The sequence below is a fragment of the Zosterops lateralis genome (genome assembly GCF_965231275.1).
Source record: "Zosterops lateralis genome assembly, chromosome: 2".
Taxonomy (NCBI): domain Eukaryota; kingdom Metazoa; phylum Chordata; class Aves; order Passeriformes; family Zosteropidae; genus Zosterops; species Zosterops lateralis.
Window position 1 is genome coordinate 16,219,329 of NC_139763.1, and position 24,830 is coordinate 16,244,158.

General features: G+C 39.2%; 1 protein-coding gene across 7 annotated transcripts in view; it reads left to right on the forward strand.

Annotated features, from left to right (window-relative positions):
- The window catches only part of SH3KBP1 (SH3 domain containing kinase binding protein 1), a 212,329-nt gene extending 195,849 nt beyond the window's left edge, over positions 1-16,480 (forward strand). For 4 of the 7 annotated variants that reach the window (XM_083855046.1, XM_083855047.1, XM_083855050.1 and 1 more), the window contains 5 exons: positions 6,920-7,029; positions 8,349-8,474; positions 11,460-11,731; positions 13,131-13,194; positions 15,264-16,477. In XM_083855046.1, the coding sequence (XP_083711172.1) occupies positions 6,920-7,029; positions 8,349-8,474; positions 11,460-11,731; positions 13,131-13,194; positions 15,264-15,305 (614 nt within the window). In that variant the 3' untranslated portion in view covers positions 15,306-16,477. Of the gene's footprint in view, positions 1-6,919; positions 7,030-8,348; positions 8,475-11,459; positions 11,732-13,130; positions 13,195-15,263 lie in introns of all 7 variants that reach the window. The other 3 variants (XM_083855052.1, XM_083855049.1, XM_083855051.1) reach the window with 3 other exon arrangements.
- The last annotated feature ends 8,350 nt before the right edge of the window (positions 16,481-24,830 follow it).

Genomic DNA, 24,830 nt, shown 5'->3' on the forward strand with positions numbered 1-24,830 from the left:
ATGTATCCAGGGCTGTGGTTAAATCATAGTGGTTACTTACATCTGTTGGTACATCTCTACCAACAACTGGTCTGGATTGGCAGAGGCTTTCTAAGCTTTTAAAATGCTTCTAAAGCAACATAAGCTACACTGACAATAAAATAAACCCTGTTCTACAAACAATTGTTCCTACATAGAACTACATTGATTTCAACAGCTTCAATTAATGCTTTATAGCATAACTTGACCTTTTTTAGGTGACATATTTCTTTTTAATTTCATAAAGAATTTTGTATATGAGGGCCAGTGTGACAGATGACAGAAACATCTAGCACATTTAATAGCTTAGTGGATGTAGTGGATTGAATGCTGCCCAAACACCAGTGTACCCACCAAAACAGTGGATCAAACACTAATGCTCTCCAAAAAAGGTACTGAGTTACTTTGGCAAGTCAGGATCAATCCACAGACACACACCTGGAATCCTGAAAAAGATCTTGTCTATCCAAAGCAGGGTTGCTTTGGCATCATCTAATACTGAAGACCATATGGCTTTAAGCTAAGTGATTTAAGGAATAAACCACAAAGAATTAAAAATAATGTATCTACTGTGGAAATGATCAGTTAATCCCCACAAGAAGCAGTTTCTGTGCTTTGCAAAAAGATTGAATTGCACAGAGCCAAGTGGACATATCTTTCCAATATTTTTCCTGGCTCTTTGCACATTTTTACTTAGTATTTATGAAAGCAGTTAATAATCTTCACCAGTGCTAACATAAGGCACATATGCCTTCACTGATTCCTACTGAAACATCTAACAAACATTAGATGAAATATCATAAGAGCCTCCCTGGAAGGTGGTTAGGGCAAGTCTGTTTTTTAGCATTTCTTCAGACTTTAATCTGCAGGGTATTTGCTGGAGGATCATGGAGTACTGGCCAAAGCCTTGTGATTACTTGTTCTTTTTTTTCTGTCCCTCCCTGCAAGACTGGCACTAGCTTGTCTGAAAGGGTAGTTAAAAATACCCTCGTGAAAATATCTAATAAACAAAAAAAAAAAATCTTCAGTATATCATATTTCCTTGGACTGTATTTGCAGTTGTTCTAGAGCTGTATTTGTCAGGAGGGGTGATTGCTGTGCCTCTGACTGCAAGAAAAGGTGATCTAATGAGATTTGGCTTACACTAGGGAAAGAGATGGAGAATATTTCCAGTAAAAGGTTGCAGAATGGAGCAGGTTTGTCTTTAAATCACAGGCTGTTTTACTGTGAGATATTAAAATTATTTTGCCTGAAAACACAGAATAAAAGTAGGAAAATCAGAAGATACTGGTAAATATAAGGGTTGGAGGATAAAATGTGACTCATATAATGAAGATCAAAATCTGCCTAAACCATTTTCTATGCTGCTATTCATGCTCATTTTAATAGGGCAAAGCAAAGGAACAGAATTGCTCAACTGGTTTAAGTTGTAATATTTACATCAATGAGTCAAAATCCCCCATAAACATAGTTTTGGACTGTAAATAGTGTAATCAGGAATATGGTAATGGTTCTTTATATAAATTATATAAGGCTCTTGCCCTGAGGGGTCCAGAAGAAAGCAGTAAACTAGAAATTTAAATTGGTCACCATGTGTATCAAGTTGAGGTGCCTGAAAACAGCATATCCATTTCTTCTAGCTCCTCAGTTTTCTTGACCTTTCAGTTCTTTCTTGGCATGTTCCAAATTGTTAAAAATAAAATCCTTATGAGGGCACTGGCAAGTGGTTAGCAAAGCTCATTATGGTGGCCTTCTACATTCAGCTATTAAAGCTATAAAAGTCAGGGGAAAACTGAACTGAGAAAGGGGAGAAGGTAATTGGGTGCTTTAGGAAAGGTTGTTTAAAGTCACAGCTGTCCAGTGACTGTCCTGGGGAGCCAGGTGAGCTACCCTGTCTCGCTCCAAGGCACAGAACCGTGTGGGCAGGGCTCCCTGGCACAGCACCCTTGCACTCCTGAACAAAGGAACCTTGCAGCCAGGGAGCTCTCCTCCTAGACCTGCATTACCCAAACCTTAAAAAACAGTCTGTGATTCATTAAGGGTGAGATTTGCTGCCTGAACCCTAGCTGGGAGTATGGCTGTGTTCTTCAAAGGGTATAATGCTGTTCAGCATGGAGGGAGTAGCAGAATCTGGGTGCTTGAAGTAGTTAAAATAATTGTAGGTTTCTGAAAATTCCCACTAACATTCAGATTATTGAGTTCTTTTTTGATTTCTACTATGGGCACTAGTGCAGAAGATTTTGTCTGCAGTGTATATTTGGAATATACACTTTAAGGAATATTGCATTTAAAGACAGTATATATACTATTTTACATGCCTGTTGTCAACATGTTTAATGTATTGAAGATGATTATGAAATGAAATCCACCTCTGGTTTTTTTGACATAATCTTCTTCAAATGAAATGAATGCCAACTTTGCCTCATTTCCTTCAGCCCTGCTGTATTTCCGTTCTGTGAAACCTCACCATTAGCATTTTGAAAGTGTTGATTCTCTTATATATCACTTCCCATTTCATTTTTTTCAAGGTGAAATCTCTTTACTAATTAAAAAAACTTCCTGTCATCATTATGTATAAATGACTTTGCCCAAATACTAAAAAACCTAAATGGAAGATAAAGCCTAGCCACATTTTATGCCAGAAGAGTAAATGCAGGGGACAAAAGGGGTAGGGGAGGAAGCATAACCACTTAACTTTTTATTTCTGGGGTCTTTTGGGGGGCATGGACTGAAAGTTGTTTCCTAGGAAGGTACAAGTCCAGTGAGATTAGAACTTTTTCTCTAAATAATTGCTTTCCTGGGTCTGGGTGTTTTTTAAAAAATACCATCATCATCCTTTAAATAATCATGTTTCCAAATGAACATAGCAATGGGAAGAAATATTCTATTCTTAAGTGGCTTGGAAGGATACCAGGGAACAATTCTTGCTCAGCCTAACATTTTTTCATATTCATGAAATACAGTTGCTCAGTAAGCTAGACTGTATGTACTACACTGATATATTCAAATTTTTCTGATGCCTTTCTTCCCATCTCATGAATTACTTAATGGATTACCAGCTTGATCAGTGAGACAGTAATACTGATGAATACATCTGTTTAATTGTAGAACAAATATCAACTATTTTTTAATTAGGGAGTTAATTAATTAGTTAGTTAATTGATGGGTGCCATCTCTATGTTCTACGTGTTTAATAGAGTCTTCCTTACTGTTTGTTATAACTAGACAAAGAAAAATCAGGGCTAGTGCAGAGTCCAGGTCTGCTGGATGCTGATGTTGCTGTACTGGCAATGAATGTGAATGCAGTAGACTGGACTTTTTCTTTAATGACATTCTATTTGGGCCCTGTCAGGAAGGCTGTACATTTTGCTTAGTAGGTAAATTTAAGCTCCCAATTTCTAATGGCTGCAGAAATACAAACTAAAATCAAATCTCTGCATTTAATGACCTTAATTTAGTGGGTTTAATATAGTCAGAACCACATAGCTGTGCTTTCCACCAGCAAAAAATAATCAAATAACCAGCACAAGTGAGTTACTGAATCCACAGCATATATGACAGCACGGCAGAAATTTTGTGAGTGGCTCTGTTGCTCATTCTACTAGTTACAAGTTCAGTGGATGGGAATTTCCTTGAATGATTATCTCCACAGGTGATGACTGTGGTAGGTGATGATAGCCTTAGGTGCAGAGATGGTTTGGGAGGAAGAACAACATCTAAATAAAAAGGACAAATGAAGAGAAAACAGCCTATAAAAGTGCTGGAAGTGGATTTATTATTTTATTGTTGTACCAAGTGTTGTCCATTACACTTTAATAAAATTTCATTTAAAGTATCAGCTGAATGGCTGTGATTTCACTAGTTTGGCAGCAGATACTACCTGTGGAGCCTTTATAGCCTTGTGTTCTACTCTCTTTAAAATTCAATGCAGGTATAGGCTGCTTTAGTTTATTTTTCTAGCTATCAAAAATGCATTCAGAAATGGAAAAAAAGTAGGATTCCCAATATTTCTTGATAATAGAAGCTTTGACCATAAATATTCATCTTTCATGGTATTTATAAAACACATGGAGCTAATTATGTCTGCAAATGCTTATGGGTCACAAGGATGCAAATTCGTGCACTTTCTGTTTATCAATACATTTTACAATTTAAACCTGAATATTTTATTGTTCTGATAAAATATACAACTCTAGGTATTTACTAGTGTATTTAATCCAATGAAGCACATTGAATTAATTGACTTCACTATTTTTTCATTGATTGTTTTCCATCTGAGTGTAGATACCTTTTGTAAGAGCAAAGGGACAAGTGGCACTCACAGAATCATAGAATCTTTAAAATTGGAAAAGACCTCTAAGATCACTGAAACCACCCAGCAGTGCCAAGTGCACTACTATATCATCTCTCTAAGCACCACATTTACACATTTTCTGAATACCTTGAGGAGCAGTGACTCTACCACTTCCCAGGGCAACCTGTTCCAATGGTTGACCACACCTTCAGTGAAGAATTCTTTTAGTATCCAATCTAAACCTCCCCTAACTAAACTTCAAGGTACAACTTGAGGCTGTTTTCTCCTCACCTGTCACTTGTTACCTGCAATAAGAGACTGACTCCCACCTCACTCAAATTCCTTTCATACTCCTGTGTAGACCACAGCAATGGAAAATGGAGAGAGGGAAGTCATGCACTGCAGCTTTCCTAGGCTGCAAAATAACTTCAGCCAATTTCTTGCCCCACCCAAAGCAGAAGTCTGCTCTTCCCCTCAGTTTTAGCAGCTTGAATCAGTCCTGTGGTACTGGTACTGATTATTCCTTCAGTGCAAGTATTTGCATGGCTTGGCACATGCCACTGAAAAATGAGCTGGATTAAAGCTTGCTTAGCAAAAAAAATAGTAAAAACAGTAAAGTGGGAGAGAGTGGCTGGGGCAAATGGAAAGATTGCTTCAGCCTCCGTTTCTGCTCATGTGTGTGAGTATCACCCATTTAGAGGGGAGGGTGTATTTTTGATGCTATTACATTTTTGCTGGGCAATTTAACAAAGTAACTAGGTAAGAGAAAATTAAAATTAGACAATATGTTAATATACTGATTACTGATTTGCTTTGTGATCTTAAGTCATTTAGCTATTTTATGGACCAGCTTCAAAGTGGATCTTAATGGAAACCAGCTCTTACACTTGCTTGGTTTTTTGGGTTTTTCTCCCAGAAAATAATTTTTTCTTTCTGTTTCTCCTCTCCTGAAGCCCTGAAGTTCTGTAGGACTCCAGATAGGTTTTGTGCAATCTGCTAAAATTATCTCATTTTAACTTTCAAAGCACTGTGGCCTCACCCGACATGTTGGGTACGATTGAGGCTTCAGATTGTCAAATTCCCGCTGACAGACTGGGTGGGTGACCTACCTTTGCACAGAGGCTGCAACAGTCAATAAAAAGAGCAATGACAAAAATACATGCTAGAGGACAGTGGGGTCACTGGTTATATATAGGAAGAGTCACTCCAAAAATAGAGCAGCATTTGGAGGTGAATGACCTTAGACTATTTCAGGGCTATTGAAAGAGCTCTCTTCTTTCTTCTTTTATTTTTTTTTTTTAATCTCGTGGAGATGGAAGGACATCGCTGAATAAGGGATCTCCAATCCCATTTACTTTCTAGCTGACAAATCATGAATACTTGAAATCAATTTAAGTGTCCTTCAGTGCATATAGTTTATTGCACAGGCCCATTAATTAATTTGTTTTTCCATTGTGTAATTTTGTTTGATGGTTGGTTGTAATATGGCAACAAAGCTGGATCTTCAGAGATTCGTTGTTCTGTAATAGTTTGGAAAATTAAGTGCTTAGTATATAGAACTATTAACTTAAAAGCTATTTTTTCTTACATGTGTGCAATGAAAAAAATAGTCTCTGAATAATGAATATCATTCCTGTATTTGATTGATATCTGAAAGTAATTTTGAAGAACTATGATTTATCTTGTCTAAAGTACCTCTTGTGTGTTTTCTGACTCCTTCCTGCTCAACATATGCTGTAGGGCATTTTGAAATGAAGGTGAGTGAAACTGATACAACTCATAAAAATAGATGAATGGTATTAAGCCATTTGATTTATCCATGTAATCATGAGCTGTGGTATTCCTTGAGCCTCCACATTGCTCTTTCACGTAAACATGTTACCCTGTGGCTGGATTCAGTAAACACTTCCCCAGAGCTTTTCACTGGCTATAGAGATGGTTGGTACAGCATTCAAGCAGACCTGCTTTCCCTGGACTCTGCACAGCTTCAGGAGCCTCTTGGAGCTTTTACTTACCATAGCCTCTGGACTACTGGAGGGAGATAGTGCTCTCACCTGCAGTTACTGGAAACCATGGTGCCTCCAGCTGCAGGTGTCCGGGAACCTGCAGATCACTTCCAGCTTGATCCCTCTCATTCTGCACTCTCCTCAGCAATTACTGCAATGCAGAGCTGGCAGTACAGTTCCTGAGACAATGTGTGCACAGTCTTATGTCTCCAGTTATCCAGTTATTCCAGTTATTCATATTACTAACCCCTTCAGTAGCCAGATGGAAATTTTGAAGCTGTTTATTCCATGCCATAGAGCCTATGATGTCATTTAGCTTTCACTATGCTGAAAACAAAGCCAAAGGCTCCTCTACACGTTCCCCCTCTGCTTTATTGTGTTTGAGATGGAAGGGTAATTGTTATTGGCAAGGGTTACTGGATTACAGCTGCCTTTGACTTCCAGGTTTTTTTAGTGCCATCATGGTGGCTAAATATGTGCAGAACACTGTGACACATTGGGGAAAACGGGATTTCATTTCTTTGAAATTAGAAAAAAATGTGATTCTTTCCCTTTGAAGACAATTGCCAGAAAACCAAATCAATTCTATTTTATTTTTAAGATTTGGAAGGTTTTGATTCTGTAATACCAATTGCTGAGAAGCTTAATCATCCAACTACAACCAGACCAAAAGCTACTGGCAGGCGACCACCCTCCCAGTCTCTAACATCTGTAAGTTAATTTTCCTTTTCTTTAAAAACTATTTTTAAAAATTTTTTTTCTGAATTTCCCCCCCTCCTACTTGTGTTCCTTGGTGTTTTTACTACTATTACCCAGCCATTCCTTCACACGTACAATGAGGCAGAGAGATGCAGATCAGGAAAATTACTGTCAAAAGGCTGCCAGTGTTTTGAATACTGATGTTTAAAACATTCCCTTCCTTCTAAGGTTTATACCTCCTTATTTGGGTGCTGCCAAGTGTTCCTTGCCAGCCATGACTGAGCCCAGAAAAATCCCTTATAAAAATCTTTGGAATAGACTGATTTGTGCACAGTATTGAGGATTTTGAAAGGATTTCCCAAAAGAAGCATTTCTCTTGGTTTCTTGAGGACATTTACCAGATTTTGAGGACAAATAGATCACTCAGTCTTCAACAGCCCTCCTTGAGCTATCATGTGTTTCTTCTCATTAAGGTCACAGTTGTAAATACAAGGGTGATTTAAACTTCACTCTCTAAAATCTATCTTTAGACAAGTTGGTCTCATAAACAATACTTTGGGAACCATTGCTTAGTTTATCAATGTCTTCTTCTTTGGGGTTTGGAGTTTGTTTGTTTTCATGTTTTTTGCGTTCTGGAATATCAGAATGAGAGCAACTACTGATGGTTACCTGAGTCCATGTTGCTGAAGAAAAACAAAGTGGAAGGAAGCAAAAAGGATTATTGCAAAACTAATAGAACTCAAAAAAAAAAAAAAAAAAAAAAGAATGCTTTCAAAATTGACTGCTGTCATTAGTACAGAAATACAAGAGCAGTTAGAGGTTTTCCTTCCTCATCACATCTATGAGGAAAGGATCAAGGGGTGGAAAGAACCTTCCCTTTCCATGCCTTTACCACGAGGCTGTGCACCAGGCAGCCCTGCAGTGCCAGCACCATGCACTGACAGTGGCTGGGGCCTCTGAAGAGCAGCAGGTGAGACCTGCTCTGAGCAGAGCTACAGCAGAGCCACCTGTGATATCCCAGTGACAGAGCTGGGATCCCCATGGCACAGCACTCAGCATCCTGCCTGGGACTGGAGAATGCTTTCATCTTGTGATATAATGCAGTGCAAAGCTGTGAATTAATGTTGAATTCAACTCTTAAGCATTTCTTGAAAGCTTTGGAAGCCATCTAGCTTTGAAAATAAGTTGCAAAAAAGGGGAATAGGGGGACAAAGAGTCCTGATTTTAAGTATTGTTACTTTGAAAATGATAGCTAAAAATGTTCTTGTACAATGAAAATATCTGTGCTTTTCCTTTTTTTCTTCTTTTGTGGTGCGTGTTTGTCTGCATAGTCATCCCTTTCAAGCCCTGATTTCTTTGACTCACCAAGTCCTGAAGATGAGAAGGAAGAACATGTTTCCATTACTCACAAAACTCTTGAAGTGTCAAGAAAATCAAGAACTGTTACAATATCACAAGTAAGTTAATCGGAATGCCTCTGCTTAACCTTATCACATGCATTTTCTTTTTTTAAAGCAGTACTGAAATATTTAAAATTTAATTCAACAGTCAACCTGGTAACTGCTCACTTAAAGAAGCTTAAAATAATAAAGTTTACTAAAGATTGTTCTGTGCTTGAAAGGCAAGTCAAAAGTGAATTGCACAGTTAAAATAACCATACTGTGAAAAAAATCTTTCTTGCGTAAATGCATTTCACAGAATCCGAGAGGCTGGGAAATAAATTTTAGAAACAAAGACCCCTGTCTTTTTGCAACTTCAAATTGAGTTTACATTAGAAGAGTCTGTGAGCAGAGTAAATACAACCCTTTGACATACTGTAATAGTATGTGAATTTAAATTTGTAAATATAATCACTTTTTATACTGCTATTCATTTTAGAGACTTGTGCCACTCTTACTGTATATTGGTAGACTACTGTAGTGGAATCAAATATTACAAAAGGAGTGTGTAGGTCAGGCTTTAAAGGTTGGAAGTATTTTTTAGTCCATAAGGATGCCTTTAATAATAAAAATACTGCATTCTAATAGTTTAACAGGTATTTGAAAGATGAAGTTATGCACTTCTGTGATCTAGTTACAAGGATAATGTTTTGCTATGTAGCTCCCTCTTCTGGGAGCACTTGCACCAAGGAATACTGCTGGGCCAACATTTCTAAGTTATATGACAAAACTGTGGATGTTGTTCCTGTAAAATGAGATGGCTGCTATTAGAAAGCAGCTGCTTGAGGCTTTAATGCTGATAGCCAGTTAAACTCTGGGTTAAGATGATCAGATCAATGACTCCAGTTGTGCCTTGTTTGCCTGCTCTAGATTTGAACTCAGCCTGAAATCTCTTTTCAGCCTGAAGGAAACTTGGATCTACTGATGTATGGGGTCATTATCCATGGAAGATCAGTTTATAGGTACACGTTACTCACACCCCACTCTGCTCTGGGACCCCACCTGGAGTGCTACATCCACCTCTGGGGTCTCCAGCACAGGAAGGACACGGGCCTGTTGGAGCAAGTCCAGAGGAGGCCACTGAGATGATCAGAAGGATGGAGCACCTCTGCTGTGAGGAAAGGCTGAGAGAATTGGGTTTGTTCAGTTTGGAAAAGGGAAGGTTTTGAGGTGACCTAATTGTGGCCTTCTAGTACCTGAAGTGAGCTGACAAGAAAGATGGAGAGGGACTATTTACAAGAGCATGGAGTGATAGGAGAGGATGATGGAATGATTTCAAACTGAAAGAGAGTAGGTTTAGATTAGATATTAGGAAAAAAATCTTTACTGTTGAGGCTGGCAAGGCACTGGAATGGGTACCAAAACAAGGAAGTTGTGTATGCCCCATCCCTAGAAATGTTTAAGACCAGGCTGGATGGAGCATGGAGCAACCTGATCTAGTGAAAGGTGCCCCTTCCCATGGCAGGAAGATTGGAACTAGGTGACCTTTAAGGTCCCTTCCAACCCAAATACACAAACTAATTGATAAAATGTTAAAAGAATATTATTCAGGTCATCAAATCATTTTCAAGGCACTACAGTGATTCAGCTTTCTTGTGATTATAATGCCATTTTTGTTTATATTTATGGTCAGACTTGTTTTTTTGTGCAGAGCACTTCTTGAATTCAGTGTTTTCCCAGATCAGGTGCTGTGCCCAATCATAGTTGTATAGTATGGAAGACTGTTTTTTGCAGAGCTTGGTGGATCCTGCACTTTTCTCCCCATCATAAGTTTTCCTGATTTTAATCTCATCACTAACTTTTCTCTCAGTTACTTTGTTCAGCTAATGCCACCCTGCCAGTCTCCAAGACCTCACTTACAGTGTCTCCTTTGATTTCTATACCATTTATTCTTAGTTTTTTGCCTTATTTGCCATTCAACTTCAATATCTCTTTTCCAAAGAGAGTTGGAAGGTTGCCTAGAACTTTTTCTTACTCTTGTCCAAATCAGATTTTCAAACATGCCTAGTAGCTGTCATGTAAGGCACACATAGCACTGCCAAATAACAGTGCAAAGATTCCCCTTGCCCTTGTGATAACTGTACTTTACACTGTTCTCTGTATGCAGTGAAGTAGATGGTCATGTATAGTTGGTAAACTTCAGATTTTTTAATAGTCTAATAAGTATAAAATGCTATATTACATCATATACATATGTTACATTGTGTAGCACATATGAGTAGAGGTTTGTCTAATAAGTAGAGCACTGGATCGCAGTTAAGAAGCACGGAATCATTTTTAGCTAATCACATGATTCCAGGGTTATAGGCTAATGGTGTGTTTGTCTGTCAAGTTCCTGGAGGAATAAAGAGCTATTGGTAGTTATGGGGATTCATGGAAGCTTTGATTAACAGAGGACAGTACACTACATTTATTTATTATTAATATATTATCATTTTGAAGCCATGGAAATTTTATATATACATACATATATATATATATATATATATATATATCAATCATACCAACAAGCAAGCCTAATGAGTATTTTTCTATTTTCATAATCCTAGGGGGAACATTTAATACTTCTTTAATTTTTGAAAAAAACTTGGAAGATTCCTTCAATAGATGGTGGAAAATTATACATTTAATTTACAAAAAACACAACTCGGATTCTTGGCTATGTTGTTTTGTGCTCTGTGGGAGACATCCATGGATGTAGATATGTTCTCATAAACATTTGAGAGAAACACTGAGTATCTGTCCTTGGTTTAATTCACTGCTATTTCTGAGACCTTGGAAATGCTGTTGCTGAATGTTTGCAGCACAGCTAGACCCCTTCTGATGTACACACACAAAGATGATGACTAATTCTTGTATTTATCATGCTTTTGCCAAGACTGTCCATGTTTGACTGTTGGAATTTCAGCATTACAGAAGAGTAGCTAAATATTTTGCATTGGTTATAGGTTTGATTTTCAAAAAGCTTTCTGCAGACATTAAATGTTATTCTTTTTGTTGCAGGTGTCTGATAACAAAACTTCCTTGCCTTCAAAGCCAGGAGGTCTGGCTAGTGGCAGTAATGTACAACCATCACTGTCCCCTTCACCGTCACCTGGATTTCACTCAATTGCTATGGGAACAACAGGCCACAGGTCAAATTCCCCATCCCTGTTTGGTACTGAAGGAAAGCCAAAGACTGAGCACTTGAGCCAAGGTCAGACTGCCCTGGAAGAGCTGAGAACACAAATTAGGGAGCTAAGAACCATCATTGAAACAATGAAAGACCAGCAAAAGTAAGTATTGCAAATCACAGCTGTAGGTGAAATGGATCCATTCGTGCATAGTGGTGGCAGCTTCTGATTGAGTTTGCCTTCCTGGATGTTACTCTGCCCAGCTGGCCTATGTGTTTGTGAGTGATTTTCATGTGACAGAACATACTCAGGGGTGAAAACCTCCACAAAAAAGACCTGCACTATCCACCAGCTTCTTTTTTCCTGTGTTATGACACAAGTAGATGTTTATGGGGTGTTAAAAAAGTTTAGTTGCAAGCTGTAAGCAGTGAATGTTGTTTTATTTGTCAGTATCTATGAACTCCTCCTGTGCACTGATCATAATAAAAAGAGTGCATTTGTTATAGTTGTAGTACAAACTGCTACAAGCTTCTGAAGTTATTAAATGAATTTGTTATTTGACTGTTAGCACATTTTCCCAGGAAATTCATGTTACAAAAGTAGTAACTGAATTGTGACTAGGTCATCTGAAGGTCTTTGTGTTTATGGCCCTGAATCTTACTATTTTAGTTTTGGGCATCTTTGTTTTCTTTAAACCACTCATTTCTTAGGAGAAACTGGGGCTGGCATGTAACTTTTGATGTTCCTGAGAATATTTCATGCTTTGGAAGCTAAACCTTCGCTTACATTGTCAGTTGTGTGTAGCCCAGGCAGGAAAAAGAAAAGGGCAAGCAGCGTGCAGAGCCTGTGGCGGAACAGAGGTGTGCGGAGTTTGGGAGAAGATGCATTTGGGAGGGCATGGTTCAAGCTGGATGTAGCCAGCAAGCCCCACGGCCTCGCCTCTTAGGCTGACCCTGCTCCTCTGCTCTCCCCGGCCCTTCTTGCAAGGGCAGCTTCCACCTACTGGTATCTGTCCTAAGGTGAGATCGCTCAGTGGGAACATGAGAACGTGTCTGCTCCTTATAGCTATGTTCCCTTTCCTCACAAAGAAGGATGACAGAAAATCCATATTTGGGATTGTTAAGTCTTATAAATGATGTTGAAGGTTACATTGTATTGCTGGCATAAACAGCTTTTAAGTGGCTTAAGGATGGGCAGGATTTGTGTTACCAGTTCCTATAGCCCACCAACAGTCAATACATCTACATTTTGTACGGAAAAAGGCAACTGGGTGCTGATACAGTGTTGATACAGCCAGGCCAGAGCAAAGCCTGTGGATGCAGGGCTGGTAGGAGGCATTAGTCATTAGCCATGTGGGATGGGGCGGGGTACTGTCCCATAGTGAGTTTTACTTCTCTCTACTGTAGCCTAGAGTATAAAAGACTATGCTGACTTCAATTAGATGTTCAGAGGAAAAAAAAATAATTAGTGAAGTGGGGTAAATGTATCTCCAAGAGATAATATATTGTATTTTACTAGTGTGGTCCTTCCATCCCAAGCTTCTCTTGCATTCTTTTAACAGAAAAGAGATTAAACAGTTGCTCTCTGAGTTGGATGAAGAGAAGAAGATCCGTCTACGATTGCAGGTACTTAAATTATTTTTAATGTCGGGGATGTGATGGCAGGTTTGGTTTAGCCTGACATGGGACATAAAGCTCTGCTAAGATATTTAGATTCCAGTGAATGAAAAACTACCAATATTTCTGAAAGGGATGTACCTCTTCCCTTCATAGCATTTCAAGTTTGTGTCATATATTGCAATATTGAGTTTTTACTGAAAAGCCTGATAATTATCCAAAAATTTATCAGCACGAGTAGACAATTTTTAAAAAATTAAACACAATACAAGATTCAAACTATGATTTTTTTCATCTTAGTTTTGTTTGCTTTTGTCACAAATGAAATCATGCCTTTTTAAGTTACTTGCTTTCTGCTAAAGCTTTATATTTTGTAGTAGTCTTATCTCAATGTTATTATGCTTGGAATATTATTTCATATAGTAAGATTTTAATGTCTGCTTTACATACTGACTCAGGTTATCTTTACTAAAGCACCCCGAGCAATATAAAAGAAGGGGCTCTGATTAAGAAGCCAGATACTGCTACCATAGTTTTTACAGTACCTTAGCTCTAGACATTTTTGTGCTGACTTAGTCATTTGCCAGATATCTTCCGCCCTGCTTGTGGGATTCATGGAGCTTGGCCTTTGCTGAAATCATTACCAATGCTCCTTTGATGTGGAATGATGTTGAAACTGCTTTTGAGGGGTTTTGGAGAGTGATTTAAACAATGCCGTTAACAACGTGCTTTAACTTGGTCAGGCAGATACACTAAAGGGTCATTATAGGCCCCTTCCAACCAAAATCATTCTATTCTAATCTATGCTATACTCTTCTATTCCATATACTTGGTAAATGCTTTGGTATTGATTATATTTTATATTTTTATGGTATAGGGTAACTATACTTTGAACTAGGGATAGAAAGTCAAATTGTAATTTTACTGGACTGTTCCCTCTATAAAGCACTTGGTCCCTCTGTAAAGCAAAGGGTGGCAGAACTGGGGATCCTCAATGTCTCTATGCTCCAGGGCTGCCTAAAGGACTTTGTGTATCCAACCACATAGCAACATGACTTCTAATAATACACAATTCTTGTTCAGCTAAAACTGAAATTTATTCAGATAAAACCCAGTGAACATTTTTAATAGCCATTGTTGATTTAGTCTAACAGGCCAGACTATTCAGAGTTATCCAGAGATAACTTTACAGCTTTGTGCTGAGACTTGCACTGACTGATTTAAAATTATAATCTTACAGTTGAATGCTTTTAGTCCAGTTCAAATGTTGCTTATACTGGTAAACATTCAGAGTTAGCCAAGATGGCATTATTAGCTTTACATGAAGATGAGAGCTAACAAAAAAAAAGTAGCATTAGTTTCAGAGTGCTCTGATAGACATGAAGTAACACAGCTCTCAGTCCACACGTATTAAAGAAGTCTGCCTTGATGATGGTGCAGTTGAACACAGATTGAAACAGGTGGGCTTGAATAAATATAGGACCCCTGCCTTAAGGTTTTCAGTGTCTGTCAGAGGGACCAAGTGTACAACTGAGGCTGCTGATGGTTTCAGCCATATCCTTTTAAGCATGGCTGTACATCCTTCAGAGCCTTTAGGGTGCCTGGGCACAGGCTTGATGCTTGTAGAAGGCATCACCATTCCTACAGCAAGAACCCTCCCTGCAGGAGAGAGACAATGGGTTTTTTCCCTCAGCTACCTACCCTCATTGCCAGCAGTGCAGTTTATTGTTCTGGCTGTAATGCAGCTCCTGGTGCATGGACACAGTGCTCATTCTGCAGTAATGCCAGGCAGTGAGCTGTGTGGCTTGTAAAAGTTGTAATTTAAAGAGATTGAAAGGCCTTGGAGTACATTCAATGACTATACTTGTCATGGTCTGAGGGAGGAAGCTGTGCATGGTCATCTTACACAGTTGAGAAGCACCTCAATTTGTGAAATCTGTGGAAATAAGAGTGGTGTAAAACCTGTAGTTGGACACCTTTGGACAAGAGGGAACATGCTTTTCAAGTGGCACCAACTGTGCTTCAGTTTGCTAGAGCATCTAATTTAACCAAATACATTTTCTTCTGTTTGTTTTTAGATGGAAGTAAATGACATAAAGAAAGCTCTTCAATCAAAGTGAATACTTGATAGGTGGAATGTTGCATTATTCTTCATGACTGAGACTCAAATTTATGCCCCAGCCAAAATAACTTTGTGCCAAATGATTTAAGAATTGCCTCAACATCCCTTTATTTGAAGGATTAGCACAACAGTTTTTGATAGCACAACAAAAATACCAACAAGAACAAAATTTCTACCCAAAGCCGCGCTGTGTGGCACTAGTTGTGACTGAAATTGATCTTCTTGTGCTAAAGGCTCTCTACTTCAAGATCCTAGGTGAAATGAAAACTCAGGCAGTTTAGTCCATAGTGGTACTATTTTGATGATATTTTTCCATAAATAAAGTGTATTTCAGATTATCTGTTTACAAGCTTTATGATTTTGACTTTTGGTTTTTAATTGTCTTTTGTCACAGATTTTAAAACGTTTGTACTTCATATAGCCAGGAATGAATGTTAATGTTGGGGCTGGAGGGATTATTTTTGCTTTGAGATTGAACAGCCTACTTTTCGTTACAGTTTTAAGTTCTGTTAAATATGCAATTTTATGTCCCCGAATCCCCTACAAACTTAAACTTACATTGTGTACAGTAATGTATTTACAAGAAGGAAACAAACCAACAGAAGTCTGGTCTTTGCAATGATTTGTGCCTTTCTTTGCCACACACTGACTGGGGCCGGTTGAGGCCAGGTCTCCCTATGTAGCTACCACGGTGTCCCCGGTGTCGGGCAGAGGTCACCTTGCCACGCTCAGCTGCTCAGGCAGGAGAGCGTGTTTGTGCCAGGGGCACAGCTGAGAGCAGCTTTGTCTTGAGCAGCTGTGGCTTTTTAGCTTTCCTGGTTTGGATAGGCCTCTCCCTCAACCTGAATGTTCATCTCCGCTTGATTTTCATTAGATGATTTAAACACCCACCTCTGTCCCCGATTTTGCACAGAGTGAACAGAATATGCATTATTAAAGCAAAAATAAATAAAAGTAATCTATAAAACATGAATAAAAAGTTGTATTATTTCATGCACAAGGTTCTCTGTCGTGTGACAGTGTTTCATTTGCTCTTGACATGGTATCGTTTGCTATACTATATTGTACACTTACAGACTGAGACACTTCATAGTCCTACTTTTGCAGCAGCACTTTCTTCTCAACATGTTGTTGAACCTGATGCTTACTTCAGTTTCTCTGTTTGCTTTCATTCTTTGAAAATTTCACATTTTCCTGGTTGTGGTTTCATGTGTTCTTAACTAACCACACAGTATGTCATATCTTGTCAGCAATCTCTGTTAAGTTTATAAAGCGTTTAAATAACAGATATTTTTGCATAGCTTGGAGTAAGTGGGTAAGTGATGTTGGTGATACTTCCAAGTAACAAAACCCCCCACACAAAGGATCTACTTGTCCCATCAAATGCTAGAGCTGGCTCCAGCAGCACACCCTATATCAGCATGAACCACCCTGCCTGCCAGGAGCAGAGTGAGATGTAGTATGCAGTTGGCTGGTCACATTCACATATGGTTGGCAGAGTTCCCATAAACTTTTTGATATGCACAAGTATATAAAATATACACTCCACCATACCTAAATCTGGCTTTGTGGGTCTTGACTGGCAGCACAGAACCTGACTGTTGGGATGATTTTTTTCTTCCACAGCATCTGCTTCTATTGTAACAGTGATGTCTGAGATTTAAAGATTGGGTAGTGAAACTTGAAATTTTTTTTAAGTCACAATACATTGCTCAATGTACTCAAACAGAAACACTAATAAAATATTTTATCACTGAAATGCTCTTATGTAACATTTCTAAATATCGACATTAAAATATTTTTGTACAAAGAATGAGAGTCCTGCCATAGCTTTCCTGCTATAAGGATTCCTACATTACTTCCATGATTTTTGTAAAGTTTGTAGCAGAGTTAGAACAGAAGGAAATGAAGGAAAAAGGAATAAGAATTCTCTTTGGGGTTGTAGTTATACATTTGCCATATTTATCTAGAAATTAACTGCTCTGGATTCCCAATTCCCTGGAAAGAGATAAACTTCTGAATCTGTGGTAAATAAAGTATTGATTCCTGAGTTGTGCCTTAGAAATGTATCAGACATCTCAGAAGTGTTCCATCTTTTGAAAATGAAAGTCTGAATTTGGAGCTAGATTCCAAAAGAAAAAAAAGTTATATTCTTTTTTTTTTCTCCTATTGAGATGATAATTTGTCATTTTATAAATCTAAGTTAGAATTCCAACAAACCATGGTTTGTAGAAGATGGTTAAAGTTTTTGTGAAAATGCTTTGCTTTGCAAGTTGTTTTTTCTGGGAGAGGAAAAATAAAAGCTCTTCTTGCTGCATTTCATTATAATAATATAAAGTACTTCACATAAGATATGAATTTTCCCTTTCTAAAAAATATCAAATATGCATTAAATGTAGATATAAACTGCTGCTTTTAAAAGTGTTTGGTTTTCTATTTAAAGAAAATCAGAGAACACTGGTGAGGTACAGTGATTTTGTTCTGAAAATGATAAATCTTTTTGTTTGAAGAGTTGTGTAAAATGACTTTTCATTAATATGAAAATATTAATACCAGTCCTGTAGCAGACTTCTGTTTATGTGTGGAAGTCAGGTGTGAAATATTAGGCTCATACCTTTGGATGGTAATATCCAAATTCTTGATTTGGTAAGTTTTTGTTTATTAAGAAAACAGTTTTATGTTCTCTTTTCTGTTCTTCTTTCAATTCTAAAAGGAGCAAGTATTTCTTAATATGAGATCATAGCACTTAGAACTTTAAAAAAGTTTTACGTAGAAGTAAGATGGCAAATACTTGAAAGTCTATTTTAAATTTCATCTTCTGTGATTTTCTTATTGATTCATTCATGAATGAGCAAAACATTCAGATGAATTTCTTGTTATGCTAACAAGTCAAAGGACTGAACACAACTCTCTGCAGTAATTTTTATGGGCTAATTTGTGTATGAAATTTCCATCAGTGCCACACTCTTGTGACAGCCAGGACTGAAATTTGCAAATATGAAACAAGGTGGATGGCGCCATTAAACACCCTCAAAACTTTGAACTCTGAAGCTACAGAATCCTTTCCCTCCTCTCCTTGTGGAGCTGCCTGGGGTGTGGGCAGGCCCTGCGGTCCCCTGGTCCCCTCCCACCAGGCTGTCCGGCTGCATCCCTGCACATCCCCGTGCCTGGAGCCTGTGGCACAGACCTGGGTGTGCTGCTGCAGGGATGGCGTGGCTGAAGGTGTCTGGTGGTCCTGTGCTTTCCTTGGCCCTGCCACATCACAACCCTGCTGACACTTGCAGCCTCTGTCTGGGGCGTTTATGTTCCGGGGGACTGCCTTGGGAGCAGGGGGCTGTGGTTGGAGGTTCTGCGGTTCATGGGTCCCACAAACACCATCACCGCAAGCCAAGGAGAGAGGATGGCTGGGTGTGGGGAATGGGCAGTGCTCCTGCCTGCAGGAATGATCAGCAGTCTCTGCAGGGCCAGGAGGGGGTGTGAGGGCTCCAATGCCTGCTTCTCTGAATAAGGACCCTGGGGCTGGAAACGGGACAGAGGCACGTTGATGAGGAAAGTGTGAAGGCTGGTGAGAAACATGATACCTTTGATACAGGAGAGCTGTGGTTCAAAAGCTGGCAGGAATTTTGTTTAAAGTAGAAACAGCTACTTTACAACTTGGCACTGGGGAGGCTTTTCAACTGTCTGGGGGTGGCAGTGCTGGTGGGCACCAGCAATTCCCATAGGCTTTGGTGAGGACAGGGTCCTCCAAGCATTGACTTCTGTTCATGGCAATCCTTAAGTTAAAAAGAGCCAGAAGTGGAGCCGAATTCCCCACACAAAACATTGGGTAATTGTATCCATGGTTATTAATACCCTTCAGGCAGAAATTAGATTTTGCTTGGCACCTTTTGCCTCAGCTGACTCTTGAGCTGGCCTAGGAATTAGCAGCTGGCTGTGTGTGACCTGGCCCATTCACTCCCAGCTTCCTGCAGCTGCTTCCCTCCTCCTGGACTGTAACCTCCCCACTCCAGCCATTCCCTGCCTTTGGAAAATAACCAACTTTAGGTCACCACACCTGAAGGTGAGAGGGTGCCAGCACTTCCCAGCCTGGAAAAGAGCAACTGAGGAAGCAAAAGGCACCATTTAAATGCCATCAGGAGGCTGCGGTGCCATGTGGGTGCCAGGAAATGGCCCTGGGCCATCCTCCCCTCTGCTTTCCACTCAGGGAACAAAGGTTATTGCACCCACTCCACACGTTGCTGTTTCGGGCTCTCTCTTTTAATGAAGATGAGTTCTAATTCAACACAGACACAAACTCTTAGAGGTAGTGAGTGTCAACTACAGGCAGCCTCAGGAAGAGATGCTTGAGAGACTTCCTTTATGCTGCCTCAGTCGAGCTTTTTTTGAGCCAATGATGCAGCTGAATTGCCTCTTGAAGTGCTCACAGTTCCACTATTGGACAGTGTGAGGGGCTGGAGTGCAAACAGCTGAACTAACAAAATGGCTTAATGCTCCCGTGAACTTTTATTTAAAGTATTAGAAATTAAATCATATTTTTAAATGTGTTAGCACTGTAGGATGAAAAAATTAGGATGAAAATTAATTTTATTGAATTCTTATGCTACAAACTGGAGTGATTAGTACATTTTAGCATGATAATTAACTATAATTCCAAACAAATCACTAGATTCATGAGAATAATTGTCCTGACACATTGTAAAGGTTACAATAGAGATGCAGGGCCTATCAATCTTTCAGCCCCCTCAGATAAAGTAGGTTTTGAACTCTGTTCTCTTCCTTTTTTTCATGTAAGAAAAGCAACTGGAGAATATAGCTGATGATAAAAACAGGAAAACAAAATTGGCATTTATCAGTATGATCTTAAAACATTTAATAGGCTGTTTCTTGGAGGAGAAAACTTGAAAATTAGAATACCTAAACAAATTATATGAGAGTGAGCAGACTTCAAAACTAATTTTGAATATCAGGACATTAAAGAAACATCTGTTCTCAGAACTGTCTCTGGTAAAATTCCTTCACTTCACTGAGCCCAGACCCAGCATTTTCATTTGCTATGGGGGATCATATTCCTCAGTACAACGAGCCCTTCCCTATGTCCTTCATCCCAGCTACTGAACAGCAAATATCCTCTTAGCAAAGGGGCCCATCAGGCTGCTCTTCACCTCCTCAGGTAACAGCAATGAAGAGTTTAGGATTTTATGAAAGCACTTCTTGGGCTTATCTTAGAGCTAGTAAAAATGAAGCTGGGAAGCTGTCTCTGCTACAAGATGACTCATTACCTGGATTTACCCCCTTCTAGGGATAGTTTTCACTGCAAAGGGCACACCAAGTATAGGAGAAAGCTCAATCACACAATCTGTGCCCCATGCTCTTTTTCCTAGCACAGTGCACCAAACAGAGAACAACAGCTAACACAGGATTAAGAAGAAAAGAAGGTGCACCTGCATGGAAATTGTTACTGCTAGATAATTTGGCTGCTCTGGATTCAAAGAGCCAAAAATCTACTGAGCTCAGCCAAATTTACTGTTGGAAGCACAGATGCAGCTATTTAGCAAATAAAAGTACTTGGTAGGGGGAGACATGATGTAAATTTTGAGACCCCAGCAAACCAATGCTGGCTGGAGAAAACTACCTCATTAATGTTTGGCATGTTTCTTGTGGGAGGTGCAGGTTGTTTGTGCCATGATTAGGCACAGTTGTATCTGGTGTGTCAGTGATCTCAGGGGAATGGAAAACTGATGCTCTAACACGAAGAACCTGCTCACCTCAGAAATAAGCTCTGCAACCTGTGCTTGGGGAGCTCTCAACACAAGAAGGATGTCACATTACTGCAGTAACTACAGGCTTCAATATTGGACTTGATCTAATTGAGATATATTAAAGTCAATAAGGCTGATTCAATCTAAGTGCTGATTCAGAGCTCCCAGATGTCACCAGTGTGCTCTCTCCAGCTGGGTGCAAGTCTGGGGTAAACATTAATTCTCCTATCCCCATTTGCACTCATCTTCTGTGTGCCCTCACTCAGGTCTCATGCTTCCTCAGCCTTCCCCTGCATAATTATAAAAAGCAGCAATCTCAGACTCTAAATTTCCTCTTGTCCCAAATCTGACACCTTCCTGCTCTAGAAGTGTACGTCCAGTTCCCCATGACACAGAGAAGAGGAACTGCCCACCCAAGGACACAGCCCACAACCACTGCCTAAATTAAGGTGCTGATGCTGCTCAAGTAAGCTGGTTGCCTTCTGCAGGCTCTGGCTGGCATAATTTTGTAGGTTGGACCAAGCTGTTGCTGTGCCTCTGTTAAACAGAAAGCAAATGGGACTCTCCTCAGGTTGGTTTCATGCTGCAGCAGTGTGTCATATGGAAATCTGCAACCTGTTGGTCTTTCCATTTAGGGATGTAAGAAAGAATAACTGGTGCTTGTCCTATATCCCTGTGTGTGCCAAAGTATTAACCTGATTTCCTACTTCTTTGTTGCTGTGTGAATAGCTGAGAACTCTCCAGAGCAACACTGAAATAGTTCAGTTTTACAATCGGATTTAAACTTCTAGAGGAAACAAAACCATCAGGTAACAAAAAGGATACCTTTTACTACTGCTACTGGAAATCTTACTGCTATCACCAACTCTTTTTGTCAAAGAGCTGTTACTTGGAATTTTGCAAATAAAAAGAAGAGGTAGGTGTTGCTATTACAAGGTTATTAGCAAAGAATGTATTGGTTCCTACAAAAAGGTAAGGAATGCTCAGTGCTTTCTAGGTGTGTTGAATTAGAACAGGAAGCAAGGTTATTATTTAACTTGCTTTTTACTGTGAAATGCAGGAAGAAACTCTCTGGCATTTTGACAGAAATGTGATTTGACACAGTGATGGGCTAAAGGTCTCGCTTGCGGCATTATAAAACTTTTCTGGAATGATTCCTATCCTTCTGGCAGAGAGATGTCAGAAAAGGGACTGCATTTGAGTGACAATGTGTCTGGCCATTAAATTTTCTAACTGTACAGGAGTGACGTGTTATTTGGCAGCAACTTTAATAGTCTTGAGCGTGTGACACTGCTCTAGCAAAGAATAAATGTAATACAAGTTGACAAAGCAGAGAAGGCAAAGTGTCTGGCATCACACATAGGTCTCACTGTGTAACCAGGAGAGCTTCAGGGCCAGATTGCTGAGTGTTACACACATTTGGATTCCACCATTAAAAGAGTTGAGAACTCCACCTAGACAAGCCCAAATATTAAAGTCAGACCTAATGCTAATGACTTCACACCTTCAGAGCATGAGCATACACAGGCTGAGAAAGTAGTTGCCAGAAATTTCAAGACAGGCTAATGTTGCTCTCCTGTCTCGCTAGGTGCCTTAGCTGTGCTCCTGCATATTACTGCCTGCTTCTCCTGTGACTTTTCACACTGCTACTTCATGAAGGTGAATAACTTAACAGTAATTTTTTAAAAAACAAATATCACATATCAAGCTCATATTTAGTAATGTTGCAATTTCTTAACTGTTTTAACAAGGAGAAATGCAGGTGCAACTGAAGAATTCTTACTGAAGTTTTACTAAATTTCCATACTTGCTTAAATATATGAAACTTTCATTAGTACCTATTACAAAACTGGGTATCAACATAACAGATAAGGTTTTTATTTGTCACTTTAAAGCAGTTCTTGCCTCCTCAAGACTCCTTTGCTTTTCACAGTCCCAACTGGTAACAGGAAAACCATTGTGATTACAAATATTTAAAATGTTTTCAAACTGACAGCTTTTCTTTTGCCAAGCTTCTAAGCCCCATGAATCCTCATGTCAATGTCAATAAAAATGAACCACATATTCTAGTCCTCTCCTTTGTTCTTACAGTAGGAGTGTAACCAGGTTGTCTTCCCTGCCCCAGACACAATTTTGCTGGACTTTCACTAATTAGTAGACAGAACTGCTTGGCTGGAATAAAAATTAATAGTCAGGTAGTCTTTACCATGAATGTTTTTTCAGTGAGAAACAACTTGAGAACGGCTAAAAGCAACAATATTTTCTTAAAATGGTGTGAAAAACACTGAGCCATGACACTTACAGAAGTCAAGATACTTTGATCAAACTGAAAACAAGAAAATTTATCAGTCCTGGTAAGACTATTTAATTTTCTGCCCATGCAAACATTTCAAATCAGACCTCTGTAAGCTGCTGCTTGTAAGCAGCTTCTTTTTACTCTCTAGGGAAGTGTGTATTTCTCACCCTCAGGACCTGCTAAATTTGAGAGGACTGCAGAGAAGAAAACATTCATCAAGCCAAGATGCTTGAGTATGAGTGGAGAAATCTAGGGCTTATATTGTTATTTATTAATATCTAGCACTTGAATACAAATATTCAGAATTTTATAGACGGTCAGATGAAGACTCTATCCTCCTAAGCTGAAAATTTACTTTTTCCCCAGGTTTTCTTGAGGTTTTCTCTAACATTAGTCATCTTAGTAAGAGTTCAGAAATTTCAGGATCCAAAGGAAATCTTTCTGAATGGCAGTCTGGTTTTCTCCCATCTGAAGTATAAACAAGGCGTTACTTGTAATATGTTGAAAACTGGAGATAAGGGGGTTTCTGTTTGATTATTGATTAAAAACTGTATTTTAGAGAACTCGAGTCAGCTTCTGGCTCTGAGCTGGCTGTTTACTCCCCAGTTGATGAACTGAGAAAGTTCAGAGAGCCATAGGTACCTAAATCAGAATAAAGTTTTTAACCAGATTTTATAAATGCACGGGCCCAAGTCTTGTGTCATTGATATGATCTAGCTGTCTGAGACAAAGAAATGCCAGCTATCAGACATAGAGAAAGTGTGAGTTCTGCTTTGACAGAGATTCAGGAAAGGTTGAGTGGGTTTTTATTCCTACACTTTGTTATGTTTTTTACTGGTGGTCTGTTGGTTTGGTTTATTTTATTATTTCAAATGCAGGCATTCCTCACTAAGTAAAACTACAATTTTATAGAAGCTATTGAGAATACCTGCATTCTTTTTTCACTGCTACCTTGCTTTCCTTAGTCATCCCTGCTCCCAAAGTCTTGACATAAAACTAGTCAAAATCCAAAGGCAAAAATATTTGATGAGGTTGCCAGATGTACTGAAAACTAAAGAACATTAGGAATTTGGAGTCAAAGCCAATTTTGAATTGATCGCACTTTGCTCTGTGTGCATGTGAGCACACAAGGTATATCTACATATCTCTCTATATATATCTATAAAGTTATTATTCTCCAAGGTGGGTGGAAAGCAAAGAGAACAATCCCCCTTTGACTAACCTTGTCTGTCACACAGGGTGTCACTCTGTCCTTCATTTGCAAGGGGTGGTGAGGAGCAGATGCTGTGTGCAATGTGCTTCTCTGTGCAAAGCAGTGGGTCTGAACAGAAAGCTCTGCTAGGGATTATATTCTCAGACCCAGCAGCCACTTTCTTTGCCTTCATTCTTTATCAGGCCAAATGAGCTTGTGAGGTCTCACGCTACCCACTGAAGTAAAAGTGAAAGGAATCCCTGAAATCTTTGAACT